Source organism: Microtus ochrogaster, chromosome 10 (assembly GCF_000317375.1).
Source record: "Microtus ochrogaster isolate Prairie Vole_2 chromosome 10, MicOch1.0, whole genome shotgun sequence".
Lineage (NCBI taxonomy): Eukaryota > Metazoa > Chordata > Mammalia > Rodentia > Cricetidae > Microtus > Microtus ochrogaster.
The window spans coordinates 58,898,711-58,913,380 of record NC_022016.1 but is presented as its reverse complement, the minus strand read 5'-3'; the positions used below and the strand labels follow the sequence as shown (position 1 = coordinate 58,913,380).

The window sequence follows — 14,670 nt, the reverse complement described above, 5'->3', positions numbered from 1 at the left end:
GAAGTATCTGCCCCCTGAGGTCTATTTGGAGGTACTGAGCAGACCCTCCAACCAAAAGAACTTAAAACGTCCTTCCCTGACACTCAGCTAGCCTCTGGTCCATGCCACATGGCTGTTCAAGGAGCTAATACTATGGGTGGTGGGCACCTAGGAGAGAAAACCCCTCCAGCAGACACACTCACCTTCCCCAAGTTGCCTTGCCTTTAACAACACAGCCACAAACATTCTTCAGTCCCAATCTCTCCTGACCCCTCTCCATCACCGCTGCCTGCTCGCTCTCACCCCTTCCCGGGTGTCTCTGCTCACCTCCCTACCTTCAGTCCTGCCATGAGTCCTGGCAACTCTAGGGCCCAATGGAAATAGATTCAGATTCAGGCTGAGCATTTCAACTGACGCAACCTGTCTGGCTTCCCTTCCCCTCCCCCACTGCTGCAGATGATAACAGAGCCTCAGTCTTGGTTCATGTTCAGTGAGCGTTCCTATGCAAGAGGCGTCCTACTCAGTGCTAACTGTGCCCAGTGCAGCCCCCTCGTCCCTCCCTCTAATGTGTCTGTGCTCAGATATGGGGGCAGCAGGAAAAGTAGCCCATCAGCCGTAGTCATCCTCTAGGCTATATGTACCCGAGAACTGACCAGGACCTCAACCCTCCCAACCTGACTCTAAACAGATAGCCTTGAAGGCTGACCCACGTTTACCCAGTTCATAGGAAACTGAGGCACACACTAGAGTACCGCCCTGCTTGGCACATTGGTGGTTTTTTTTACACCAGGAACCCTTGCCTGCCATCTAGAGCTTCTATGTCCTTGGTACCCAGGAACCTAGTTAGGAAGTGTGAAGAAAAAGTCCCAAGAGGGGAGAGCCTGAAGCCAATGGAGGGCCACAGATGGAGAGAAAGATGAGGTATTAGCCTTAAGAACTGAGTTATTTCATTTTCTTTTCATTCCGGGGGTGGATCCTAGGGCCTTGCACATGCTAGGCAAATATTCTTTCACTGAGCTACATACCCAGCCAAATTATTTAATTTTAATATTGAGAGCTACAGAGCACCAGTAGAGGAGGTGGAGCCAGAGGGTAACATCAGCCTGGCTCTAGAGGGGAAGTCCTCCACTCTGGAGTCAAACTGGAGCTGGCCTGGAGTGTGGCTAAAGTCTGGATAAGAGGAGAGGGTGCATGGGGAAAGGAGGAAACTGAGGGCCCATCGAGGAGACATGCAGGCTGCAGGCTGGTGATGGGTAAATGGAGGGGTCGGGGAAGGGTAGTGATAGAGGACCAGACAGAGAATTCTGTCATGGACCTCTGGGGAGATGCTGGTTCTTTCCCCAAGTTTCAGGCCCCCGAGAAGTCACTTGAGGCATGTTTGAACTATTCTCAGCAGGTGGCTAGTCACAGGCTGCGAGGAGGGAGCCAGATCAGGGTGGAGGGGGAGACTGCCCAGGATGCCCAGCCTGGCAAGGAGAATGAGGAGAGAGTGGGTAGGGAGGGCACCAGGGCCAGGCTCATACCTGAGATGTGTGGCCTAGAGATTTCTCTGGTTTCTAATAAGCTTGCAACAAGATAGAGGACAAAGAATGGGCACAGGTAACCTTGATATGTCACCCTTCCTTCGTGGAGGAAGTAGCCATGGCCAAACGTCCCTTCTACCACCCCCATCACAGAGTCCAGCCAAGAAAGTGGCACAGCCAGGAAGGACAGTGTCCTCTGCTGGACTCCTCTTCAGACAGAAGTCTCCGATGCACTTAGCTTGGCCATTGCCCAGCACTTGGATGCAGAGCAGGCATTAGTGAAAGAAAGACTCATAAATGGGCATGGATGGACTTCTCACCCTGCCCAGAGACATAGCTGTGGGTCATGACTCAGCTTCACATCCAAAATGTATGTGAGAAAGGTCTGGCATCAAAGCTGTGACCTCCTCACCTAATGGGTCCACTGTTTTCCTACCATAAGCCAGTTGCTGCTCCTCTGGCCTGCATGCACTAACACTGGACCCCAAGCCCTATTCTTTTGTCCAGGAGAAGCTCTGCCCAGTCTACCTCGTTCAGGCTGGGCGGGTGCCCTTGAATACGAGCCATGCTGGGAGCTCTCCTGGCTCAGGTCAGAAGGCTTCAGGGGCAAGGCCTTTAGGGCAGGGGAAGCAGACGGCTGTTGTCAGGGCAGCAGATTGCCCGGAGCTAAACCTGAAGAGTGTTGGGAGAGTTCGAGAGGACATCAGTGCAAATATGGGAAGGACCAAGTGGGTGGTCAGGTAGGAGATGCAGGAAGAACATAGTACCCCATGGAGATTTCCCATTTGACTATCAGCTCTAGAACTCAGCCTGCAAAAGGGGTCAGACAGGTACCAAGGAGGAGCGAACACATGAGAACTTCCTAGTCAGAGGGAAACAGGTCCAGTGTCTGGGACAGGCAAGCTCCCCTGCAAGGGGTCATGGTCCTGTTATTCACCCAAAAGATCTTAAGTGCCACCGTCACCTTAGGCTCGTAGCTTGCAGAGCCACACAAACGCCTGTCATTGGGGGAGGGTGACACCAAGGAAGATGGAGTTAGACAAGACTGTGTCATTTATTTTTCTCATTGTTATAATGAAACACCTGACCCAGGGGCCCTAACAAGGGAAAGCTTCGTTTGGGCTCCTAGTTTGAAGGTGTTGTCCCCCATGGCAAGAACAACATGGCATCCGGTGCTTGAGGCAGCCGGCACACTGCATACAGAGCCAAGAAGCAGAGAGACGTGGATGCGGCATTCAGCCTGCTTTTTCCTTTTTGCTCATTCCAGCTCCTGGGATGTGCTGGCCACACTCAGGGCAGCTCTTTCTGCCACAGATAACCCAGTCAAGACACCACACACACACACACACACACACACACACACACAAACATGCCCCGAGTTTTGTCCCCTAGGTGATGCCAGATCCTGTCAAGTTGATGGTATTGACCAGCACAGTGACGAGTGGGTCAGTCTGTGACTCTGCGCCTTAGAAAAGCCCTATAATGTCTTGAGAGATTATACACCTCCGTGTGGTAAGGAGAGGTAGAGGCAGGCTCACACATTGGCCCTGGCATTCGTGCAGCCTGGTTGAACTTGGTGACGTGAGAACAGTCCAGAACCCTGCAGCAGTGTGCACCAGAGCCCTGGAACTGGGGTGAGATGCTTCTAGACCATACTTGCCTGAGATTGGCCTCAGCCAGAGGTTTGAACTGGTGTGGGAAGGTGTCTGAACCCGACCCTGACCAACAATATGTCGGCTGGGGTGCAGTGTCACTGGGTGCAGGTGTGACCAAGCCAGAAAGAAGCAGTGGATCAGACAAGTGAGATGTCATCAGGCCTTTTGCCACTGATGCAAAAGGAATATGGGGGTGCCTGGAGCAAACTAAAACAGAGACAACGACTTAGCTTTGTCTGATCTGTGGCTTGGAAGAGAAGGAAGAGGTGCCCGGTTTTGAACAGGGTGCATAAGAGGTGCCCAGTTTTACTGAGGTGACCACAGCCAAGGTTGCAAAGTCTCCCACAGTTGGGGCCTGGCTGAGGCTATAGCTGGGTGCTTGGAGGTCCTCAGTGCAGGCAGCTCAGAAGGCCTTGGGGATCTTCACCCTGTGTACGTGAGGGAGTGAGAAAAGAAGGATTCTTTTTTAGGAATGATTGGGCAGGGTGTGTGCCATGACACAGGGAAACCTGCCCAGCCAGCCACCCTCTGAGTCTGTGCCCTCCCTGGAGACTTAGGAATCACACAGCTGTCCCAGGCATAGGAGAGGCCACTGCCAGGCATCCTCGGCTCAGGTGGCTTATGCATGCACCACAGATGGAGGACTTGACGGTGGGCATTTGGGGATTTTCCAGAACCTAGTCAGATTTATGTGAACTGCTCAGAACGCCAGTTCTGGGGTTACCGGTGGCTGCAGTGCTCACTGTCAACATTGGCAGCTGGCTCAGGGTGTCACAGCGGATAGCATCCACGACTCAGCGCACTCCTGAGAGCATGAGGTTGCATCTCAGGAGGGGCTTTCTGGGTGGCATTTTGAAGCCTTCCACTGTTCGCAGTGGTCAAGAAATTCAGTAAATCTATCTCCTGAGGCCGCATGCTAGATGCTGTGGATACAGGGGTAAATACAGGTAAGGTCCTCCCCCCGACCCCCGCCGCAGCCTCAGGATCTTCCATCTAGCATAGGAATGGATAGACTCTGAATAGATAACTGGATGTATGTCTCCAGCCACAGGAAGCGTTCACCTCTAAGCAGGAGGTTGGGTTGAGTCTCCAGCCAGGCTGATGGTCAGGCAACTGGTCAGGAGAGCTCCTCTGGCTTCCAGGGAGGGCCTGTGGACTGAGAAAGGTGGCGAGTTGCTATGACCCATCCCAGAGAGCCCTAAAACAGTGGTTCTCAACCTTCTTGATGCTGTGACCCTTTAATACAGCTCCTCATGTTATGGTGACCTCCCCCCAACCATAAAATTATTTTCTTTGCTACTTCATAACTGTAATTTTGCTACTGTTACGAATCATAGTGTAAATATTTTGGGCAATAGAGGGTTGCCAGTGGGGCCGCAGCCCACAGGTTGAGAATCACCGCCCAAGAGGAAGGTCTGAGAGACTCATGCAAGGCAGACAGAGATCATTGCTGTCCTCTTGACCAGTAGCAGTTTGATTAACCCAAGGAGGACATGAGGTCATTTCTGGTCCCTGGTACACAGACTATGGCAATGAATATGGACTTGAGAAGCTATACTCTTCAGAAGTCATGGCTGCAGGGCTGCGAGCATTGGTCTTCCAGCCTCCAGGTGTGACAGGAGTAGCAACTGACAGAGACACATCCTTACTACTTGTGTTGTATCCTGTCCCTTCCCTCCCCAGAACCAGACCTTGCTTCTGGCCCATGTGCCTGAGTCCCAAGACATGTTTGCAAGGCCAGGGAGGGCTCTACCCAAGTCTGTTCCCAGCCCTGAACCAGCACTTCAAAGTGAGTCATGATGGACACTCACCTAGGGGTGGGACAGGGACATGTGGGAGCCAGGGCTGGAGGGGGACAGACAACACTGGCCAGCATTGCCCCCAGGCAGTGACATGGTGCTCTGAGAAACTGAAGATGTCCCCAGACCATCCTAAGGCGAACCTGAGAGCTGGTGGAGATGTCTGTGCTGGAATCCATTGAGTGTTCAGGGGAGAGAAACAGAGTGCAGGTTAGCCCATCAGGGCCAGCACACAGGCAGCAGTTCTTACTCTGAGAAGATACAGGTCAAATGGTCAGAGTTGGTTTGACTTCAGGAGAAGTATGCATGCTGAGTGGGGAAACTGAGACCAGGATCAACTCATTAGGCCGGGGGGGGGGCAGTTTGGAGAGAGAGCCACAGCAAACATGTAAAGGACAGAAGATAACTTGTAGGAGTCAGTTCTCTTCTATCCTGGGGGTCAAACTCGGTTTTGGTGGGTGTTCTAATGTTCGTTTTTCCAATACAATGTCCTGGAGTCTCCACGTGATGTCAGGCCTTGCACTAATCCTAAGAGGACCATAGGTGAGGGGAACAAGCTTAATCCTTGCCTTCTTGGAGCTCATATACTGACAGGGAAACAAGAGATTAAGCAATAGCTTGCATTTGATCGCATAGAACAAGGAGCAGTGTGGGGAACAGAGCTGTCAGATGTATAATGGGAGCCAGACTTGCTTCCAAGAGGGGGGAGGTCACAGCTCCACCCCTCTTGGGCTCTGCTACAGCAGGTCCCAGCCTGTCTGGGTTGATACCACTATCAGGACTTGTGGAGTTTGGGGAGAGGACTCAAGGTGACAGAAGATGGGTCATCTATTCCAGCTCTAGTGACTGTGAGGCAGACTGGACCTGCCATTCTTCCTGATAGACACTGGCACAGGATGGAGCCTGCAGGGAAGGAGTGGGGCCTTTCCCCAGGCCTGGGGATGGTACTCACATCATTGTCCAGTCAGTCATCAAGGCTGCTGTAGTGCTGAAAGTGGCCAGGTGGGTCATGGAGGCTGGTTTGGCAGCTCTCTGGGTCTCAACAGGTATGTCAGGGCTCAGGAGATGTTTTGTCTTCAAAAGGTACCTTGTTTGCCGAGCCTGGATGGAAAGCACCTAGCTAAGAGAAGCAGCACTTGGGAGAAAGCGTGGAAGCTGAATTCTGAGGATGCCCTGTGTGAATCAAGTTTTTCATCACTGTGATAAACAGAGAAACCTGTTTATGTGTGTAAATATGTGTGCATGCATGGGTGCTGCTGGCATTCTCCAACTATCGGTGTGCATGTAGCAGTTGGAGGACAACCTTGGATTCTGGTCCCACCTTCTGCTTTGTTTGAGACTATCTCTTGTTCACTGCTGAACACCCTAAGCTGGCCCATGAACTTCCCATGGTTCCCCTGTCTCTCCATCCCATCTCACAGGAGGAGCACAGGGATTGTAGGCAGGTGCTACCATGCCTGGCTTCCTGTGGGCTCTGGGGCTTCAAATTCAAGTCCTCATGCCTGCATGTCAAGTGCCTGAGAGAAACACTTTAGCAAGGGATTAGTATTGGCTCACGGTTTCAGAAGTTTTAGCAGCTTGGTTGCTTGCCCCACTGCTGCTTGTCTGTGGTGAGGCAGGACATCTTGGCAGCAAAAGTGTGGAGCAGAGACAGAAAGCTAAACAGAAAGCAGAGACAAAACACCTTTCATAGGCACACCCCAGTTACCCACTTCCCTCAAGGTCTCCTCTTGTAATAACACTATTAAAGAGTGGATCGATCAGTGGATTGATCCGTTGATACGTTCAAGGCATGTGTTATCCAGTCATGAGGGATCTCAGTGACTAGATCCATCAACCAGGGACAAGTCTTCAACCCATGAGCCTTTTGGGGGATCGCTCATGTCCAAGCCATAACACCCAGTGCCAGAGACATGAGAGAGACGGAGCAGACAGAGCTCCCAGGACAAGTCAAATCTCTTCATGGTTGTTAGGAAGGGACTTGTCATGGGTGGCTTGGGCACTGTAGAGGCAGAAGAGGAATTGAGAAGGCTTTAGCACTCCAAACCCCACTGAATGTTAATGAATCCCAGTGAAGCCCCAGTGGCAGGCGTGGTCAGAGGCCAAGGTGAAATTCGGGTGTCTGGGAATACTGCAGGGGACTCAGCACGAGGCCCCATGAGCACAGACTGCAGGGCTGAGAGCAGATGATAGAAGATAGAGACAGTTCTCCACACCGTCTCTAAGAGATGGGTGTATTCGTTTTCTCGGACTGCTATAACAAATGATAGCCAACCAGATGCCTTGAAACACAGGCATTTATCCTCTATGGGAGAGAAGTGAGAAATCGGATGTCAGCAGTGTTGACTCCCTTTCAGAGGCTCTGAAGGTGGATGGGCTCTATGCTCCCAGGTTCTCATGTGACCAGCAGCCCTTGGTGCTCCTGGACTTGTGTTTAGGCTGTCCCCACCTCTGTCTCCATTGTCACACTCTTCTCTGTATATATTTGTGTCTTCTCTTAAAAGGGCACCAGTTGTTGGGAGGGGCCACCCTAATTCAGGATTGTGCCATCTTAACTTGGTGACTTTGTTCTGCAAGAATATTATCTGCAAGACCTTATTCTGAATTAGCTCACAGTCAGAGAAGAGGAATGTAATTAAGGCTATAGCCACTGCCACATCATCCCACTCTACTTGGCTTGGACAACAGTGTGGTAAAATGTTGTGTTTTTAAGCCATAATGAGTCGAGTACTAGAACTGGCTCAGCCACTCACCAGCTTGAACAAGCATCCTGTCTGCTCTAGACACCAAATCCCTCATCTAAAGTGTGGTGATGTCTGTTGGCCCCTGGGGCTCTAGGGAGGCATTCATGAGGCACTTGACGATGCTTGGCCTGTAGGCAGCGTCCTGTAATGATGGCAGCTCTTAATATTTTATATATCAGTTGACTGTCTGGGCATATAGGCACACTGTAAGAACATAGAGATACAGAATCCAGTGGTGAATACTGGAGAATCCAACAGGAAGTGTCAACAGACCACCAAACCCAGGGAGTGAGCAGGGACCCTGGGGACTAGACCTTAGTCTCCAAAGAAGACTTCTTGTCCTAAGGAAAGAACAGTTGGTGACAAGTTGCCAGAACTAAGACCGTGAGATCTTAGTTCCTAGCCTGATGGGAGTTGGCAAGGTTTTATTATAGGAACAAGTTCAGGGTCCTATAATAGGGTCCAGGCTAAAGTCAGGACAACTGACTATCAAGGGCCAAAATACAGAGCCGGAGTTGGGTAAGTACTTCTTGTCAGCCATGTAAGATCTGGGCTGGAACCAAGGTCAGATGGCTTCATGCATGGAGGGGGAGGGTTGAGCAGGGCTGGACTGGGTGCCTTCTGACAAAACCTTGGTAAGCGGAAACCTACTTATCAGGATAAAACAATGTCTTCAGAAGGCATCGGACCTGGCCTAAAAATTCAGGCCAGGAAGATATACAGAGAGGAACTTAGTGAGACAGGAGGCGAACAATGCCCCCTATAAGAGAGTGAAGGTATGGGGGGGGGACAGGTCAAAGTACTGTTTGGTTTTGTTCGAGGTTATGATTTTTGTAACATGGGAAGAAAGAAGAAACTTCTCCAAGCCTCAGTTTCCCTCTGTACTAAAATGTGGGTTTGGAGCAGATGTTCTGAAGGCCTCTCGTCCAGCTCTGACAGCCTGTGATTTCGTGAATCACGCTGGAAGAAGTATGCATGAGTGGGAAGAGCCGCCAAGACTGGGCCTTTCATTCTGAGTAATGAACCGAAACCGCGAAGGCTTGACATCTGTTCCAGTCTTTCAAGGGAAGTTGGACAAAATAATGCCTTTTTCAGGGAAATCGTTACCAACAGTGAAATATAGTATTTTCTGCCTAAGCCAAAAATGAAGTGGAGAATGCCAGCTTTCTTGAAGCTCAAGGGAAAACGCTCCTCTGAACTCCCAGAGAGGGTCACGTTGGCCAATTACCTTGCTGCCGTAGGCACATAATGCCATGGACGCAACTGCTGCCCAAGCCCATTAGAGCCAGAAAGCAGGAAGAGTGGAAGGGAGGTGCTGAGGGCCCTGGGAAAGAGACTGCTCTGGGGCCTGTGCCTGGCTTGCTCTTCAGCCCCTGGGGCCTTCTTGCTGAATAAACATTTTGCGCAAACACCTTGATCTCGTGCAGCTTGCTGTCAAGAGTCCACGGAGGACCCTCCACCACTGACTTGGAAGTTCTGTCTAAGAAGCTGCTGCAAACCCAGAGGCCGTTCTCAGAGACCAAGGCATTCTACCTTTGCAGTCAAACAGAGCATCCCCAGGGTCTGTTTGGAACTGAAGGAACTGAGCTAAGGGTGGCAGGAGTCTAGACTCACACACCACTACATCTCTCTCCCCTTCCATCATTGTAGAAGAGCCTAGAACTTCAGGACTGAAGGAGACCTTCAGGGCACTCACCTCAACTGTTTTGCTACCCAGGAATCATGTCTGTACCTAAAGCAAGGACGCGCTGTACCAGGTCTCTGGTTTGTTCTTGTATCCCAACTAGGCCAGTGTCTGGGCGTAGTATGTCTTGATCAAGTGTGTATTAGATGGTGTTTACTGTTCCTAAGCATTCTTCCCCCTATCCATTTGTTCATGCTCTTAATTGAGAGGGATCCAGGAGCTAATGCAGCTGCCTGGTCCCTATTTCTGTACCTTTAAAGCCAGGTACGTTCTAACTCACGCACTCAAAAATCTATAAAAGGAGGCTTCAGTGTACTGAGCCTTTTCCCTAGCCTTACCTTCCCATCTTCCCTGGGGTTGATTTGTTTCACATTTATTTGTTTATTTGTTTATTGCATACATGCATGTGGGGTACATGCGCATGGATACATGTCATGTCTCACGCTTGGAGTTTAGAGAACAACTTTTGGGACCTGGTTCCCTGCTTCCGCCATATAGGTAGGTTCTAGGGATCCAGCTCAGCTTGTCACCAATCTTGGTGGTAGGTGCCTGTACTCCATGGACCCTCTTGTTGGCATTTTCCTGGATTTTGAAGTTTACCAAATCTTTGGCCCCGAGTATCCATGTTGGGGGAGTAGGGGGTAACATTAGAAGGAGAAACACTGGGGATACCAGTATCAGAGAATCTCCTAGTTTCCCCTCCCACACAGCAAGTGGTCTGTCCTGGGATTTCACACATATTAGCCGTTTTTTTCTGATGTGATTACTATTAAAGTGCTTGTTCCTATTCTGAGATAAGTGACGTCTGAGTTAGTGCTGATACGATGAACACTTTGATTGGCACACATGTCCCCTACTAAATCTTCAGAGCCATGAGAGCAGAAATCATACCTGTTAGTGACAGCTCTGTCTCTGTAGTTCCTGACGGATCTCATAAAATAGTGGGTGGGTGGAAAGATGAGTGGGCTGGTGGATGAATAGACGGATGGATGGGTATCTGGGTTGGCAGATTTATAGATAAACAGATAGATGGATGGATGAATGGATAAGTGGGTAGTGAGTGGATGGAAGGATGGATGGATAATGGATGGACTGATGGGTGGTCCAGCATGTGGGCAGGTGGAAGAATGGGTGGAGGGATAATGGATGGATGGATAAATAGATGAGTCAGTGGGCAGATGAATGGGTCAATCCAGCAAGTGGCTGCCTAGGGGCATTGCCTTGGCAGGGTCTTTCAGAAACATGCTCCTTCCTGGCAAAGGGTTTTCAGCACTTCCCTTCAGTTGTGCCTATGTACGGAAGGGAAGTTGTAACTTGATTCATAATTGAGACACAAACACCTACAGGAGCCTAAGAGGCAGCCTTTTCCAGGGAAACACTACTAAATATTGCAGAGTCTAAGAAGGGGCTTTGAGACGAGGAGAGAACAGTGAGCCAGCCACAGCTCTAGCATGCAAGGAGCCTGTGAATGTGTATCTAAGCAGCTGCATGCTTGCTGACATGCAGCCATGCACACTGAGCAATGCAGACCTTCCCTTGGGAAAGAGTGAACTTCATGAGAATCGAGAATCAAGACTGCCTGGGAGGGATCTCGAAGAGGCAGCGTGGGTGAAATAATACGAACAATAGGAAGAATTAGACAAAGAGGCCATGGGGGTGAAGAAATGGGCTTAGGGACAGGACGGTCTTTAAAGGGACCTTGTGTTAAGAGGACTGCAGATAAGATGCAGGAGGGGGGATTTTTTAATTTTTAAGCAGGAAAACCCCAGATCAAATTCAAGAACCCCCTTCATTAAGTTTGTGATGCAATGGCCTGTATGAATATATCATACCTCTAGCCTTGCCTCTCCTGCCTCCATGGTAACCCCTGCCAGAGAGGTGAACTTCTGCACTTGGGCTTGCTCATTCAGTTTTCTTGTCCACCCACACCCTTTAAAGAGGGTGTTTTTGTTTGGTTTTGTTTGTATTCTGTGTAGCGTGTGTGTGTGTGTGTGTGTGTTTGTGTGTGCGTGTGGGTATCAAAATCATTGTCTTCTTCCGTAACACTCCACTTTATGAGACAGGATCTCTCTTTGAACCTGGAACTGATCAACCAGCTAGACTAGCTGGCCAGTGAGCTCTGGGGCCTGTAACCCCAGTACCAAGATTATGGACTCTTTTGGTGAGCAGCTTTTTACATGAGTGTTGGGGATCCAAACTCAGGTTCTCATGCTTGCATAGCAGACATTTGACTGAGGCATCTGCCCACTCCCAAGGAGGGCATTATCATTGTCTAGCTAGTTTTAGAGCAGGTTTTAGGATCTAATGAGCATCCTGAGGGGGCTAAAGTGGTCCGGAAGTGATTGAAAGGGGGAAGCTGGATTCATTTGAGACCGTCCCATCTTGAAAAGGGACCTTATTGTATTAATTCTCGCTCTGCTTTTGTCACAGCCCTCTTCTTCCAGGCATCAGCCACTGGAGAAGAAAGCTTAAGTTGTCCTGTATTAACGTGTGTGCATCCTTGTCTCCTCCACACCCTGGGCATGGTCCAGCTGTGAGGGTTAGTCAGTGTTGAAACTGAACTGTGAATACATAGGCTGGAGAGAAGCTCCAGCCAAGGATGTGTGTTCTGTCCCCAGAACTCATGTGGGGGGAAAGACCAAGTGTGATAGCATGCACTTAGACTCCCAGGGCCGGGGAGGCAGAAACAGGCAGATCCCTAGAGTTTGATCGCCAAGCAACCGAGCCTACTGGGTGAGTTCCAGGCCAGTGAGAGAGTCCGCCTTAGAAAATGAGGTCAGGGCTGGGGAGATGGTTTGGCTGTTAAGGACTAAAGCTCACACACACAAAAAGGGTCAATTGCAATTGAGAAATGACACTAAGGTTGTCTTCTGGCCTCAACACTTCACACACACACACAGGAGTGGTTAAGTAACCTTGGACTAATGCACCACCTCAGTCTGTGTCCCATAAGGGAGTTCTTCATCACCTCTAGCCCAAGGTTTTGCTCATTGTCTGTCTGCCTGTGGTCTTGTTACAGAAAGCAGATCTGGCCGTGGCTCCCCTAACCATCACCCATGTCCGAGAGAAGGCCATCGATTTCTCTAAGCCTTTTATGACCCTCGGAGTGAGCATCTTATATCGCAAGCCCAATGGCACCAACCCGAGTGTCTTCTCTTTCCTCAACCCCCTTTCCCCGGACATCTGGATGTACGTGCTCCTCGCCTACCTGGGTGTCAGCTGTGTCCTCTTCGTCATCGCCAGGTAAGGCTGTGCCTTGGCCGAAGCTCTGGGCCAAGCTGGAAAGCATGGGAAGCTAGGCAAGTGCCCCTTGGCTCAGAAAGCCCAAGGTTTGGATCACTGAACCACCTAGCATACTCTTCCTCCCTGTGGCTCAGATCCTTTGTCCCTTCAGAAAATGTCCCATGGCTCCCTGGGCTTGAATCATCCGATCCTCCCTCTGGTGTTCATGACTAAGATATGGTAAATTGCACCCTGGTGCCCAAAACAGGATGGGAGAAGCCTGACCATTGTTTACCTGACCTGGGTACCTAGGATGGCAGACCAGACCCAAGCACATTGCATGGCCTAACAAATGGCTCAAAACATGGAAAACAAATTATATCTAAGCCGTCCACACATCTGGAGAACCAATCACCACCAGCTGTGCACACGCCACATGCAGAAACATGGCACACAGACATGCATGAATGAGATTCATGCTTACACGCCACCTCATTCACATGTGTGCCTCCTGCTGGGAATCCACGCATGCACTGAGCCTACCCTTGTCACGTTGTTCATTGGAAACAGATGAAGTACACCCTTGTTAAGTGGGTCATTAGGGAAGCAGAATTAGCCCAGGTTTATCAAGTACCTAATGTGTACCAAGCACCCAGTTCTGCGCCTTGCCACCTTTCCGTTTTCTCTGGCAGCCTCCCTTAAAGGCACCCAAGACCTGCTGAGGCCAGATAAGCCATAAGTGAAAGAAACATCTAGAAGGTGAACTTAGTTCCACTGAGGTTTTGTCTTAATTCATACCTCTGGCCACTGCTTGACACACATACCCCCATCTCAAGCTCCCCACCCCCTCCCAGCTGCGCTCTCTGCCCCTCCCGCCTGGCCCCATCCTTGCCCCTGCCCTGGGTCCTTTTTTCTCTAAAGCCTAACAGGATGTAAAGAGAAACTTCTCTGGAGAGGCAATTTGAGATCCAAGGACCTGGTGTTTCGCCTTTTTCCTCCAGAGCTTCCTTTGAAAGCCCCCCTCGCCTCTATGCCTGTCACTCTCTGCCCCCTCCCACCCAGAGAGAGACCAAAGGGAAAATGTGAGAGGCAAAGTCGCCCAGCCTCCCACGGCTTTGCTGCAGAGCCTGGTGAGGCTGCCGCTGCCCTGCCTCCTCAGCCCAGCCAACAGCGAGCCAGCACGGAGAGACCTTCATCACGCCTCTCCTCACTAATGGTCTAACAAGCCTTTGAAAGCAGAGCCGCTCTCTTGCGCTCTCGACGTAATTTTCTCGAAGCTCCAGTGGCCTCTCAGCCACCCATCCCTCTGAGGCAGGAGCATTTCCAGCATTCATTCTGTCTGTTTGATGTGTGTGTCTCTTCTCCCCTCAGATACAGGCCATCCATCCGCTGCAGGCATCTGGGTGTCCAGCCTCCCCATCATGGCTAGGAAGACAGGGGGAGTGGCCCTTCCACCTAAGGCTAGTGTGGGATGCTTAGGAAAAGTGGGGTTTTCTGCAGTGGCCAGGATGCCATGAGGTACCTGCAGAGGGAGGAAATTCTGGGCCACAGAACTGAGCAGAGGCATCTAAGTACACTGCTCACCCCATGGAACACGCGTACAGCACATCTCCCAACCATCGTGTCTGCCCTTACAGTAGTCCTATAAGGTGGGGAGAACCATCCCCATGTTCCAGAGGCAGAAGCCAAGCGAGGCTCAGAGAGGTGAAGTCAGTCCCCAAAGTCACAAAGATTTCCCATTCTAAATTGAACACAGGATTGGGCATTGGGGAGCTGCAAACTAGAGGACACATAGATGGCTCAAGGGGGTGCCACTGGGCACCTGCAGGCTTAGGGCTGAGCAAGAGAGGTAGGGTCAGCGAACTGCATGTGGGACCCTTGCCCAGCCTTCATCCATTTCCTCTTGTCTCCGGCGCTGTAAAGTTTCTGACCCCCCCCTCCTGCACTGTAAGGTTCCTGCCCCCCTCCTGCACTGTAAGGTTTCTGGCCCCCTCCCGCACTGTAATATCACAGTGCTGTGATCCTTTTTTTACTTTTTTTTTTTTTTTTTTTTTTTTTTTTTTT

The 14,670-nt window shown here is 50.6% G+C and overlaps 1 protein-coding gene across 1 annotated transcript in view; it reads left to right on the top strand.

Moving 5' to 3' along the window:
* The window catches only part of Grik3 (glutamate ionotropic receptor kainate type subunit 3), a 224,765-nt gene that overhangs the window by 184,220 nt on the left and 25,875 nt on the right, over nt 1-14,670 (top strand). Inside the window, exon 11 of the mRNA XM_005353258.2 lies at nt 12,404-12,627. Coding sequence (XP_005353315.1) covers nt 12,404-12,627 — 224 coding nt within the window. The remainder of the gene's footprint in view (nt 1-12,403; nt 12,628-14,670) is intronic.